This window comes from Notothenia coriiceps, unplaced genomic scaffold (genome assembly GCF_000735185.1).
Source record: "Notothenia coriiceps isolate Sejong01 unplaced genomic scaffold, NC01 NC01_scaffold00030214, whole genome shotgun sequence".
In the NCBI taxonomy this organism is placed as follows: domain Eukaryota; kingdom Metazoa; phylum Chordata; class Actinopteri; order Perciformes; family Nototheniidae; genus Notothenia; species Notothenia coriiceps.
Window position 1 is genome coordinate 396,572 of NW_011362915.1, and position 13,731 is coordinate 410,302.

The 13,731-nt window shown below is 41.1% G+C and overlaps 1 protein-coding gene across 1 annotated transcript; it reads right to left on the reverse strand.

The window, feature by feature from the left end:
• Positions 1 to 6,511: 6,511 nt before the first annotated feature.
• On the reverse strand, positions 6,512 to 10,888 carry LOC104959373 (prostaglandin E2 receptor EP4 subtype-like). Its single transcript, XM_010787259.1, has 2 exons — positions 9,786 to 10,888; positions 6,512 to 8,007 (listed from the first exon to the last, which is right to left on the reverse strand). Exons 1-2 carry the CDS (start codon positions 10,563 to 10,565, stop codon positions 7,447 to 7,449), a joined length of 1,341 nt encoding a protein of 446 aa, XP_010785561.1. The 5' UTR covers positions 10,566 to 10,888; the 3' UTR covers positions 6,512 to 7,446.
• Positions 10,889 to 13,731: the final 2,843 nt, after the last annotated feature.

Genomic DNA, 13,731 nt, shown 5'->3' on the forward strand with positions numbered 1-13,731 from the left:
CACAGCCAAAATCCGTGTCGACTGACTACACGACGCTCTCCGGGATTTAGCGCCGGTAACCGTTTCAACGTAAAAGGGACAACGATTTTATAGCCATCACAACGGTTTGTAAAATAAAGGCCTGATAGCCAAAACAGGACAAAAGTCAGGCCCCTACACAATAGACGTAGGGCGTGATTAAGGTGTTGTTCAAACTATGGGAGTGCAAATCCGGTTATAGAGAACTAGTTAAGGTGCATAAGGTAACAGAGGTTTTGTAAAGGCAGAGAGTCGGTACAAAACGTCTAAGAAACACTTATTCCAGAAATGGACTGCGAATCCTCAAGGAGGGAGCTCCTGAAAATTCCCCGAGAGGGTTCTTGAATCCACGATGAAAATCCGGATTTTATGAGAACACTTAACCGAGAATCACTTATTTTAATCCTCAGGGATTTAAATTCCTGACTGGCTGCGGTAAAATACGAATCCTACAAGAGGGATTTTAAGCGGTCAATCCTTCGATGAAAATCGGGGGGATTTCTAGGAAACACTTATGCCGGGGGCTCCTTACCGCCCCGCACATCGTAAGTAGGTTAATAGTATCTACTTTCGTGAAAGGAGACTTGTCTAGCGTTCCTACACTACTTTAGCCCTTCTACGTATGTTACAAGTCCGGCATTGAGGATAGAACACAAAGGGCCATCCCCCCTCTCTGGATTATTGACGCTTTGAATAATTCTAGAACCGCGTTCAGTTGCCGATTTAAAAGACCGGAACAGCCCGATTAGTAGCTTCATCAAAGACCTTGTAAAGTTACTTTTGTAGTCAAATTCAGAAACTCTTTCCTTTGTCTTCGTCGAACACCAATTGCAACACCCCCAGAACAGAAAAATGTTGACAAGAAAATTCCTCCCCGCAGAACACAAGGAGAGGACATCCTATAATATTTCTTTAGGGGAAGTTGGTGACAAATATGTATAGGCGATGTCTCTCCTTGGTGTTCTGCGGGGGGGAGATTTTCTTCGTACATATGTCTTCTGGTTTCGGTGTTCAATATGGTGTTCGACGAGGGACGACAAAGCGAAAGACGTTTCTGAATTTTGACTAAGCAAAAGGTAACTTTACAAGGTCTTTATGACAGTACTATCGGTGTTTCCGGTTTTTAAATCGCAATGACGTTCTAGAATTATGTCAAAGTAATAATCCAGAGAATGGGCCCTTGTGCTTCATCTCAATGCCGCACTGTAACATACTGGCTAAATTTTTGTTCGTTGTTCCTCTTCCTAAGACAACGTCTTCTCTCTACGAAGAAGAGATACATTAATACTTACATGTGCGCGTAAGGACCCCGGCAAAGTGGTTTCCTAGATCCCGATTTTCATCGAGGATTGACCGCTTGAAGATCCTCTTGAGGATTCGTATTACCCGCACAGTCAGAATTTAAATCCGACGTTATTAAAATAAGTGATTCTCGTTAAAGTGTTTCATAAAATCCGGATTTTCATCGGTGGATTCAGACCCTCTCGAATTTTTCAGGAGGCTCTCCTGTAGGATTGAGTCATTCTGGGTATATAGTGTTCTTAGACTTTTACCGACTCTCTGCTTACAAAAACCTCTGGTTACCTTTCTGACACTTAACTAGTACTCTATACCGGATTAGCACTCCCATAGTTGAACAACACCTTAATCACGCCCTACGTTGATTGTAGGGGCTGATTGTCCTTATTGGGCTAAATCAGGCCTTTATTTTACAAACCCCGTTGTGATTTCGCTATAAGATCGTCGTCCCTTCTTACGTTTTGAAACGTTACCGGCTGCTACAATCCTTATAGCGTGGTAGGTTCACGTCGACACCGGTTATTTGGTTTGGCGTAGTTGCGGCGGAGAGGATCTGGGTGTATAGCTAGGTCGTCAAATCAGGCCAAAAGGAAAACTCGTTAGTTGTTGTGTGTCCTAGTTTCGGTTGAAGGTACCGTTACCTCCATACCGGGCACACCAGCCACCGATAACTTACTGCCCTGCCGTGTATTTTTATGGGTAACGCGGGTAGTTTTCTACTCCTGCACAAGCAGTTATCTTTCTTTCATGTAAGGTAGTTGTGCGTCTAACAAAAGTAAGTAGTACTATCCCCCTGAACTTGCCGCCATACCCGACAATAACTTTCACAAATTCACGACCTTTATACGAGTAACCTATTATCAAACGTCCCACGAAAATTAACGGAGGAGCTAAATTACGTTAAATGCATAAAAATAACAAAGGAGAGAGAGAAATTGCACGTATATATTGCAGTAATAGCACCAGACGTGTTTGAACAGTAGTACGCACATAAGACGATTGACGTGACAGGTATTGATAAACTATCCTTATGTAAAGATCGGCTCCGATAAAGGAACAAAAAGCCACTAAATCACCCGAGCAAACACCCTACATCGCCTACTCAAAGTGGCTCTGGCGGATGAGACTTGTTGGTTAGTGGCATGACTGGCGAAGATTTGAGTACGTGCTCTTATCTGCAGTAGGTATCGTTGCCGCGCAGTGAGAATCAAGTGAGAATCACTAAATAGGAATCATACTCATCCAGAGTCGCCGAAACAGTTATTGAAAATTCTTTTTTGAGGATGCATTTTACAAAATCGCGCTCAATCCTCGTGAGGATCGCCATTCTATTTTACGAAACACTTATGCCGGGGACCTCAAGTATCTAAACTCCTAAACCTACTGATTAGCACAGGTAAAGTCGTAACATAGTGGTACGTCTTTCAATAACTACCTAACTAAACAAACACACGATAAGTACGTTTCACAACATTTTTACGCAAACTTTACTTACAAACTCTTTATTCTGTAAAGCCAGAGTGAAGGTCTCGTCAACTTCAGAAAGAGTCGAACCATCCCGTCGCATTCATAGGTTTATTAACTCACAGACATTTTTCCGGTGTTCTTCAGGGCTCTATGTCCACGACACCCTTATGGAGATTTTTTTCCAGGAAATTCCTTAATTTAGTTCAGTCTTTGAAGAACGGTCTCACTTTGCATAAACGTAATTTCATTTGCCTGTACGTCTTTTCGCGTCCCGGAATGTTTCAAAGGACATGTGCATTAATTACTATGTTCTCACACAGTCGAAACTAAAACATTTAACTATCAGGGCAGTCTCTCGTTTCCATTGTGTACAAATGGATTACTCGATCATCACGTCGTGGCGAGTGGACACCCGTGCGGTCAAAAGATGAGGACGTGTTCGTCAATAGAAAGAAAGTACATTCCATCAACACGCAGATTGTTTTCATTCATCATGATAGGGGGACTTGAACGGCGGTATGGGCTGTTATTGAAAGTGTTTAAGTGCTGGAAATATGCTCATTGGATAATAGTTTGCAGGGTGCTTTTAATTGCCTCCTCGATTTAATGCAATTTACGTATTTTTATTGTTTCCTCTCTCTCTTTAACGTGCATATATAACGTCATTATCGTGGTCTGCACAAACTTGTCATCATGCGTGTATTCTGCTAACTGCACTGTCCATAACTATTTGATAGGAATACATTTCTAGCCGAGGCTATTTCCTTGTTTTTCGGTGATTTAGTGGGCTCGTTTGTGGGATGTAGCGGATGAGTTTCACCGAGACCGCCTACTCTGAACAACCAATCACCGTACTGACCGCTTCTAAACTCATGCACGAGAATAGACGTCATCCATAGCAACGGCGCGTCACTCTTAGTTCACTCTTAGTGATTTATCCTTAGTATGAGTAGGTCTCAGCGGCTTTGTCAATAACTTTTAAGAAAAAACTCCTACGTAAAATGTTTTAGCGCGAGTTAGGAGCACTCCTAGCGGTAAGATAAAATGCTTTGTGAATACGGCCCCTGGAGTTCATAGATTTGAGGATTTGGATGACTAATCGTGTCCATTTCAGCATTGTATCACCATGCAGAAAGTTATTGATGGATTGATTTGTTTGTGTGCTATTCATGCAAAGTGTTGTAAAAATGCGTTTGAAATGAATGTTTGAGAAATAAGACATTTCGGTCTCACTTCCAGAGCAGTTGAAGTCTTTCTCAGCTTGGTAGGGCAGCGTAAGTATCCAAATAATTGAGTGTCTGTAAAAAGGCCACAAGAAGTCCCGAGATACAGGTGCTGTGGGAATACCTCTAAAAAAAGGTCCTTTAAGGAATTAAATCAAGTCAGAAACTTCTTGCCAGAGTGAAACGTATTTGCATTAAAGTAAACTGGACATGCAGAAAAGCAGCTTACAAAGTTTCTGTACAGTAATTATGATACAAAGTGTTCACTTTGATTTTGTAAATTGATATCCGTCAGAGACAAAGAGAACACATGTTTATAATGAGCTATAGTCACACCCTCACCTGTGGCACGCACCCATTATCGCTGACGCAGCAGTTGGTTTCACAGGCTGTTTATTAAGATGGATGCTGCAGATCACCTGTGTGTGATCAGGGTGTGCCGGGTGATTTCAGGTTAAATAAACATGTGAGGGGAGAGTCCAGCGGCTGAGAGTCAGTTTGAGCAGTACATCAGAAAGACGTGCAATCGTGCATACTAAACAAATATGATAGGTTTGACCTTTTAAGTGAAAATGAACATAAGTGAATCATTCATTTGCCAAATGTTGAATATCTGTGCTCACCAAGCCTTACTTCATCTATTTTACAGCTGCTTGTATGATGCTCAGAAAACATTAGGGCTGTCCTCCACTAGAGACAAGCACCACTTTGAAAAGATTGTGTTACCAGAGATGATGTGCTTAAAATGAGATCTGAAGCTGTTTAAGATTAAATAAATAAACCTGATACAACAAATTGTCTTGCCTTTAAAAGGTACCAGCATCCAGTTGCACTCACAAAACACTGATATATATCTTAAAGTTAAGAGTGGGAAGACCAAATAAGAAAACACACACAGCCACACGGCCACTTCAAGAGTTAAGTGAGCCAGGAAATAGGATGTTACGCTTGGTAAATCTTATCTATTAAGTTTTCTATGATGCTGATAAGTTGGGAAATTACGTCTATTTTCTGGACTATTTCATGCATCTTCTAGTTCCTGGTAGTGCTAACCATCCCATAAAACATATAAATCTAACTTCAGTTTGAACTCAGCTCACCCTTAAAACAACCCTTAAGCAAGATATAATAGCTCAATACTGTAGGTATTTCTAGAAACTGTCATTTCCTGGAATTTTCTTTTTGCTCTTAACTCCATTCCTGAGCTAAAGGCTGCATGATCAACACACGCTGCTCTTTGAGTGGGATCTTCTGAGTGAAAGTTGATTGTTTTCACAGGCGTCAGGGCTTTAAATGTCACACTGCATATGACTGCCGTTAGCTGAGGAGGTGGAGAATGAGCTGATTTCCCAGAAGAATCCCTCTTTTCTCCTCACAACTGTTTTGTCAATCTGTTTTGTCAATCACTATTTCCCGAGAGACTCCCCAGCTTTAGCAGATTTCTGGGTCTGAGGTCAACACTCTGTTTAACCGGACATTGTTCTCAGAGGGAGGGTTAACGGCTCTGGGAAGCCTCTGGACGTCGGCCATGTTGCATCTGGAAGTCTTCTGCAGGGTGAGGAAGCCATCCGTCTGCAGGTGAGCGGCCTGTGCCATCTGAACTGGATAGTGGTTCGACATGTGTTGAAACAATCAGTGCGTTAAGAGATTGAAGAGAAGAAAGCTGATCTGCATGCTGTCAGATACTGAATGGCACTGACTGTGGCGGGCTGGCAAAGGAACATGTTTTTGTAGAGCATTGATCCGAAGACATGCTTACATTTCACTTGGAATTAACTTCTTTTTTTCCTTAGAAATAAATAAGCAGCGCTTTTACGTTATATTATTTTTTTATGTAAATGCTTGAAGCGCTTCTTTGCTTTTCAGTAGGTTCATGTTAAATGGTTTTACCCTTTCCTGAAGTGTGGTATAGGTTGTTTGCATATGAATGGTCTGTAAAGGCAAAGCATGTAATCAAATCACAGTGAAGGAACACAATACAATGGGCCACTTTAAAGATGTGCTCGCCATCCATTCATTCCAAAAGATCAGTATGGACTTTCATTTCCATAATCAGTCCTTTTATTGAGCACAGATCAATATTTTATTTCCGGCCATGATTCAGCGATGACGTTGCTATCAGAAGCCTTTTCTACGGTGAAATAGATGTATTTTCTGTACAGAAAGGGCAGTAACTCAGGATTATTCTCATTTCAATTACCTTTCAGATTATTTCTCAATTAATCAGCTATTTTTGTTGGTCTATAAAGTCAGAAATGAGTGAAATGCCCATTGTTTTGTGTTTCCATGTTCAAAAAGATGTTATTTATATACATATAAGACACATAGAATCCTCAAATGTATATATCATTAAAAAATATATATATTTGTTATATAATAATATAGATCTCCATGTTTTACTTTAAACCACACTAACTATTTATGATGTATATTTTTAGCTTAATATCATATCAACTCCATTCACTGTCGTACTAAACAGCACCAAAAAGAGTGACACAAATATATTTGAATATTTACCAACTTTTATTTTGGTTTATTTATGAGTTTGTTACAAGATGAGTCAGCATTTTGCAGGTCAATTTAACACCAGCTGCTGCTACAACAACAACTTTAGCATTGAAATATGAACATGGCATTTATATCAATCTTTATAGCAACAATATAATTAATGCCACAGGGAAATCCAACAAGGCAAGACCTTTAAACTCATCAGAGAGGAAACTTAACAAAGTCATCAGTTTTCGTTCCCTTCCTTAATTCCCTCTTCGATGAGAGGAATTGCACATTACATTAAGGTGAAAACAAGATCCCTGCAAGGTAATGGGCTGGAAAATGTACACATCAGTTTTCTTTAGGAGTCCGGCTAACATCAGAAAGTTTCTGTTTTGTGGAAAAGCCCTCAGTGTAGCTGCCTTTTGATATGAAATGTAGGAGATCATTAAAAGTTATCTTTGAGCTCAGAGCTGATTGGTGAAACCCTAAGACCAAATTGTTTGCAAATGTTTCTAAGTACCTTAAAAAAACCGGAACACATTAATCTTCAAACCGATTTAAAATGGCTCAATCCCATCTCAACCTTCTCACAGAGAAGACATAGAATACACACATATAATAAATTAACATCATGGATCACTTTTCACATTTTTTTACAGTCATGGTGCAGGTTGTCCACACAGCCAAAGTGCAACAGAAGAGCTTGTCTACAAAGCCTTCTGGTTTCTTTGATGTAACTGTTGTGTTATGCAACGTTTTAAGTGTGTTTCGTAGAAAGATATGACTGAAGATTTATACATTGAGAATGAGTATTTAGTCCAGTTTTACATCCGTCAACAGCAGCCTGCAAGATGTTCAGTCTTCAGATGCTTTTCCTTTCTTTGCAGCGCTCCTTATGAGTTATTTTCCCAGCGAGGAATGTTTTTTTTAGAGGTCATGCTGACAGTCATATGCATTTCTCCTGCGTGTTTGCGGTCTCGTCAGTGAAGGTCACATGCAGAGCCGGGTCCTTTGGGCACATTGGCAGCTCTTTCATTGGCCTGCCTGGCGCTCTTTCCTCTAAATCACTGGGCTCCAGCTCCCTCGGAGGCCCCTCCACCTCTTGGGGCCCCGTCAACGTCTGTGCATCTGGGGGACTGGAGCCTTCCTGTGCCCCCGCTTGTACTGGCCTCCCCTCGGCTGGGTACAGGAAGGTCTGGGAGGTGCTCACCATTTCCCGCAGCTCTCGTGACACCATCGAGGGAGAATCTCGTGAGACGATGGAGGAAAGACGACCGTCTGCGCATCGGAACTGACCGCCGTTTCTTCCCCCCCGCCCGCCCATTTTGCAGAACAGACACTTAATTTTCTCCATCAGCTTGAGGACTACAGTCTTCCTCAGCAGGATGTAGATCCAAGGGTCCAAGATGGGGTTGACAGAAGCCATGCGGATGGCCAGCAAGTCTTGGTTCAACCCAGAAGTCTCTTCTGTCTGGTTTGTGAACAGCTGATTTACAAAGATCCTCAACTGTAGCAGAGAGAAAACAAAAATGCATTTAGGAACAAGCAACAACACAGAAATGCCTCTAAAGATGACATCCCTTTCAATTATCTGCACATCATCTTTTTTTATTAATCATTTAGTCAGTCAGAAAAAAGTAAAAATGTCAAGTCTAGTTTCTAAAAGTCAATTACATTGAATTCATATTAAATACAAATGTATGAGTAAAATCATAAGATAGACTGGAGATTGTAATTGTAAGTGGAAGAAACACCCACAAGCTACAAAACACCAAACACTAACCAAATACCCTAAAAACTAAACTAACCCTTATAATGACAGAGTTGTCGAAGGAGATGTTTAGCTCGTAAAACCCTCCAAAATATTTACTTTATTCTAATATAAGCTCTAAAGGCTTGAAATCCTCATCTTAAGGATCATTTTTGCCCATTTGTATGTACTTTAAGATGATCAAAATAGTAACAGATTATTTTTCTGTCCATCGGCTGATTCAACAGAATCCACTTCAAGCTTGTGTTTATTACAAGCCTCAACTTGTCTCCGCTTCATTTACAAGAATAAAGTCAATGTTTATTTTACATATTCCTACACGGTTGGCATGGAGTGGGTCGAGTCTAAATACACACGAGGCTGAATGTCACTTCTTAGTAACAACAGCGTGGAGATGGCAGGAGGCCAGTAAAAACTGTTCTCATCATCTTTCACCGTAGGACAGCCTTTTGCCTCTGGCTTCCCCAGGGTCAAACTAAGAATCCACTTTTGACAAAGTCACAACATCTTCGGTATTTCATCATTAAAGGAAAAATGTTCCAGTACATAGCCTTCAAATAATCCCTTTTTAACATGCCTCGTATGGAAGATGAGTTGTCTATCTGAAGTTATTGAGGGGAGAAGACAATAGCATTGGAAGATATTCACTGAGGCTGCTAATAATACCAGCTGAAGTTTAAAGTGAGTGTAAAGCACTTTGAGCTTCATCTCTTAAAACTGCTCGAAACAAATGTATTATTTGTGATAACAAAGAAGGCTGTAGATTTTGTCCACTCAATGTTTACAGCAAGCAGAAACGGGTTAGTTGGCACCTGAATGTTGTTTGAAGATAGACTCTCAACCTGTCCTTTACTTTGATCACTGACTTTGGCCTCACAGATGCAGAAACTAAGTTTGCATGATGTCATTCTGCAGAAGCACCTGCAGGAATCTCACGCTCTGCCCTGATCCTCTCTCTCCCTCAGGCCGAGCACTGAACTCTGATAGAGCTCAACAGAGCAAACTCTCAGGGACTGTTTGCAAAGAAATAACATGACAGTTTACACCAATCTTTTCTAAACCACACATTTGCTTTTACTAAAATGTATAATTATGTAGATTTACTAAGTGCTGTTTTAATCAGTTTAGATGTGCTACCTTCTTTGACTATTTCCATTTTAGAATACTTCATTGTGAAATATTGTACTCTTGCTCATGTATTGAGATAGTTCCTTCAAATCCCAATTTATTTAAAAACCTTGACAAAAAATCTTGAAAATCTTCTTGGTATCGTTACCTTTGGTCTATAATTAAGCCAGAAATATCCCAAACCAAATGCTGTTTTTGTACAGCAAACAGAGCCACTATTGTTGTGTTTAAATGTGCACAGTCTTTTTCATTTATATTTGTATTAATTTCTATTTCATTGCTTGTATTTTAATGTGGTTGTATTATAAAAAACATGTCATTTTTACGCGTCAAAATCTAGTGCGCACATGTAGGTTGCACACTGTGTCTGCTACAGTTGTACTCACCACTAAAGGTATGGAGCAGATGAGCACCACAGCGGAGGTGGCTATCAGCAGGATCACCATTTGGATCTCTGCCCCGGCCAACCGTCCAAAACTCCGCCTGCGCCGGAGCTCCGCGATGCGCCTCTGGCCCGTGCCCAGAGACGTGCGGCGGATGAACCGCTTGTGCATGAGGATGAGAGCCCCGCACACCATCACGTTGCATATGATGGTGGCCAGCACGATGACTGAGTTCACACCGGCGTACATTAAATTATAAGTTGCCACGGTTGTCTGGTTGTTCTGCCAGTCAATGAAGCACCAAGTCCCCGGTTTCTGGCGCGTCACCTGCCCGAACCCCAGGCTGGGAAGTGCGCAAAACACAATGTTGGAAATGTAAATGGCCAAAAGAGTAAGCGCGGCGAGTTTTTGGTTCACGTATTCGTTGTAGAAATATGCGTGGTTTATTGCCAGGTATCTCTCCACGGACATCGCAAACACAATGCTGAGCTGCACCAAGAAGAAGAAGAGCAGGATGAAGCCGGAGTACTGGCACAGAGGCTCTCCGCCCGGCCACTCGCCCTTCACGTAGGTGGCGATGGTGACCGGGCTGGCCAGCAGGGTGCCCAGGAGGTCCGTCACTGCCAGGCCACAGACAAGGGTGTAAAAAGTGGTCTCCTTTTGTTCCTTTCGTGATATCCGAAGGACCACGATTGCAATGACATTTCCCACCACCCCGAAAATGAACATAATCGCCGGGATGGTGGGCGCTTTGAATCCCTTCTCTGCTGCCGTGGAGCTCATATCTGCTGGAGTTTCTTTCACGGTTTCACACTAGGTTAAGGTTTCCTCTCACCCTCGAAGAATAGGCACTTCCATGAATGCGCATTCTCCAGGTTTTCCAACAAGAAGAAAATCCATTGCTTCCCTTTTACGCACAGCATTAGAACTCCATAATCCGCCAAATTCGCGATGAAATCAGAGAAACACAGAGGAGAAAGATGTTTACTCTTGTGGTTTGGGTTTGCAATTGATGCTGCGGGAGTGCGAGCCGCGCCTCACGTTGTTGTCACTCTCAAAACTGACAGGGAAGTTTCCTCTGCGGCCTTGAAGGCAGCTCCTCCTCTCAGTCTCATCTAACCACTGAGCTGTTTGAGAAATAATGCCGCCACTTGCAGAGCCAGTACGTGTTTGTACGATGTTACAATCCTAGTTCCACTTCTTCATTATGACTAAAATAAGCTTATTACCAACCTGACTCTGTTACTCATGTCAGTTGTCTCCAGGAAAGTCAAAAGTGTCATATATTTATAACATTAGTCCAGTGGTGGAAAATACGCACTCTTAATCAATGTAGGGCTACTTGAACCTGCTCCATTTGAAACTTTATTAAAAGTAAAATATCATACTTTTTGACACTTCATGTGTGTTTACTTTACTAATGAGATATTTCATACAAAACAACACCCTTAAAATGGTCCTTGCAGAAGTCCCTTATTATTATCAAGTAGGTTTGGTCGGTACCACTTTACAATAAGACTACCCTTATAAAGGGTTTACGGATAGTTTGTTATTAATTTATTAATTAGGTTGTGAACACTTTATAAATCATTAATAAGCTTTTATAAGACATGAGATAAACAGGGCAACTGGGACCGGTTGCTTGCCAAATAGTGAGCCAACATTTATGCTAAGCCTTCATCTTCTTCATCAGCCAGCATCCTTGGTATCTGTTGCCTCAGCGTATAAAAAAACTGAACTCATGAACGAACTGATTTGTACTATTTTCTGAACTGAACTGAAACTGAACCATTGAGACTCACTAAATCTCTGAATGAGCTATATCGACACTATGTCTAACTAGAAACCCTAGTATTTTGCAAAACCTAAAACCTCGCAAACAACAACTTTAACTTTACAAAATAACGCAGAACCCATAAACAAACAATCACCACTGCTCCTCCCATAATTGCGCTCAAAAGCTAGACGAAAAGAAGCGCCGCTTGCACCTAACCCACTGAATATAAGCCAAAGCGAGGCGGCCGCGCGTTGGCAACAGATTCGGTGATCTTCCGCCCCCGTCTCACAGTCACACAATATCGTACCGCGCATCACCAACAACAACACCGCATCGTCAATAGGTGTTTATGGCACAGTCAAAAGCCTAAGTCCTAATACACAGCTGACTGCGATTATTCTTCTCTTGTCGCCCATACGTCCCACGACTCTTCTCAATCCTAGAACCTCCCACTCGGACTAGACATGGACACTAGTAGCACTGTAGGCCTCTGACAACTACACGTCGATTCGTTGCTCCTTTTACTAGAAGTAGTGCGCTCTTTCCACTATATACAGATCCACTGGCACTGCACTAACAACCTAAGAAGAAAAAAAAACAAGTCCCAAACAAAAATAAAAAAAAACAACGACCCGCAAATACACGAATACACTTTAACAGATCATGGCAACCTGTCGAAAGAATAAATACCAGGCTGCAGCACTCACATGAAAACCAAAAGGTTAAGGAGCTAAATTACCAGTTTCTCATACATATCTGTTATTGCCATTTCAATTCCTGTTGATCCTTGAACGCGTCCCAGAAGTACGAACATCATTAAGAGGACTATGACTGCCCCAGACAGTCTACCTCTCCCCCCTAACTAAAAAACAAAAAACACATAAAAATCATCTAGCCCATCTACCCTCTCTTACATCTCACCACCGATAGCAAATAAAAGGAGGACACAATCAATCACACGTCTTCAATCGACATTTGAAAAACTTATATTAAACAATTAATAAAATCCTAAGATGAAATCATAAAAAACTAAAACAAAACTATACTAACAAAAAACACAACATCTATCAAGTAATTAAGGAACTAAAATACAATAACATTGTCCTTAATTAGTACTATAGAAGAAAACATAGACCAATAACAATCATAACTAATTGACTTACACGTTACAAAGAATTATAACTTGGGTTAATATCACAACTACCAAAACTATAGGCAGGATCACAAACACAAAAATAAATATCAGAAACATCACACTTTACTCACCTTCTCCTGTCTATACTCAATTTTACTCAACTTTTACTATAGATACAACACCACACACAGAACTAGCGACAACCAGCCAGAAGAAATCATATAAAGTCTGTAAATTCATAATCTTACAATACAACAATAATCACCAAGTTTAGGTACTAATAACGCTAAAACGAACTAAACACGACAATGGACCTCGCAAAAAGACATAAGGAAAACAAACTATGTCTGAATAAAACTCAGGATCGATCCCATAAAGCCCAAGACCGTCAACGCTACCCAATGCGGTATACTTAGATTATACCTAAGCATTAGCCAGGATTTAATCTAAGTCACTAATTGACAATCAACAAAAGCAACCACATATAAAACAATATAAAACTCTCCTAGTCATCCACACGCACGACTAGGTAAACAGTATTCGGTGACAGACACATAGACTAAATATCTATACGCCCTTTGACCCGAATAAGTAGTTCTTAAAGCATTTACTGCAGACTGAAGCGAACCTGGACTTTCGTACCTCGAACTGAACTGAACGACACTGAGAGTTGGAGCTTTTCACTGAACACCCCCCTGAACGAACTATCGAAACATCCAGATTATCCCACCTGACAACTGCTGAAAAAACGAAGTACCCATGAGACGTGGTCCATTCACCTGAAACTCGAAAGCGTCGGAAGCACGACCATACAACTAATCTGACCACGTAATATATTATAAAAACCGACGCCACAGACACCTATATAATACTAACACAAGCGTGACAAATGTTACTTAACCGAGGCGCACAACACAGTCAAATCAATTTACAATCACTCTCGCAAAGGCTCATTATTATCCCAAACATGAATCTACTACGATCTCCTTTTGTAAGTGATCTGACCTACCTCCCCCCAACACAGCCCTTAGTGGGTC

Bases quoted from the DNA above. Each gene is read 5' to 3' on its own strand.
- LOC104959373 (XM_010787259.1), bottom strand. From the start codon at position 10,565: ATGAGCTCCACGGCAGCAGAGAAGGGATTCAAAGCGCCCACCATCCCG. The intron at 8,008-9,785 runs GTGAGTACAACT...TCTCTGCTACAG, and splicing joins TCTGCTCCATACCTTTAGTG to TTGAGGATCTTTGTAAATCA.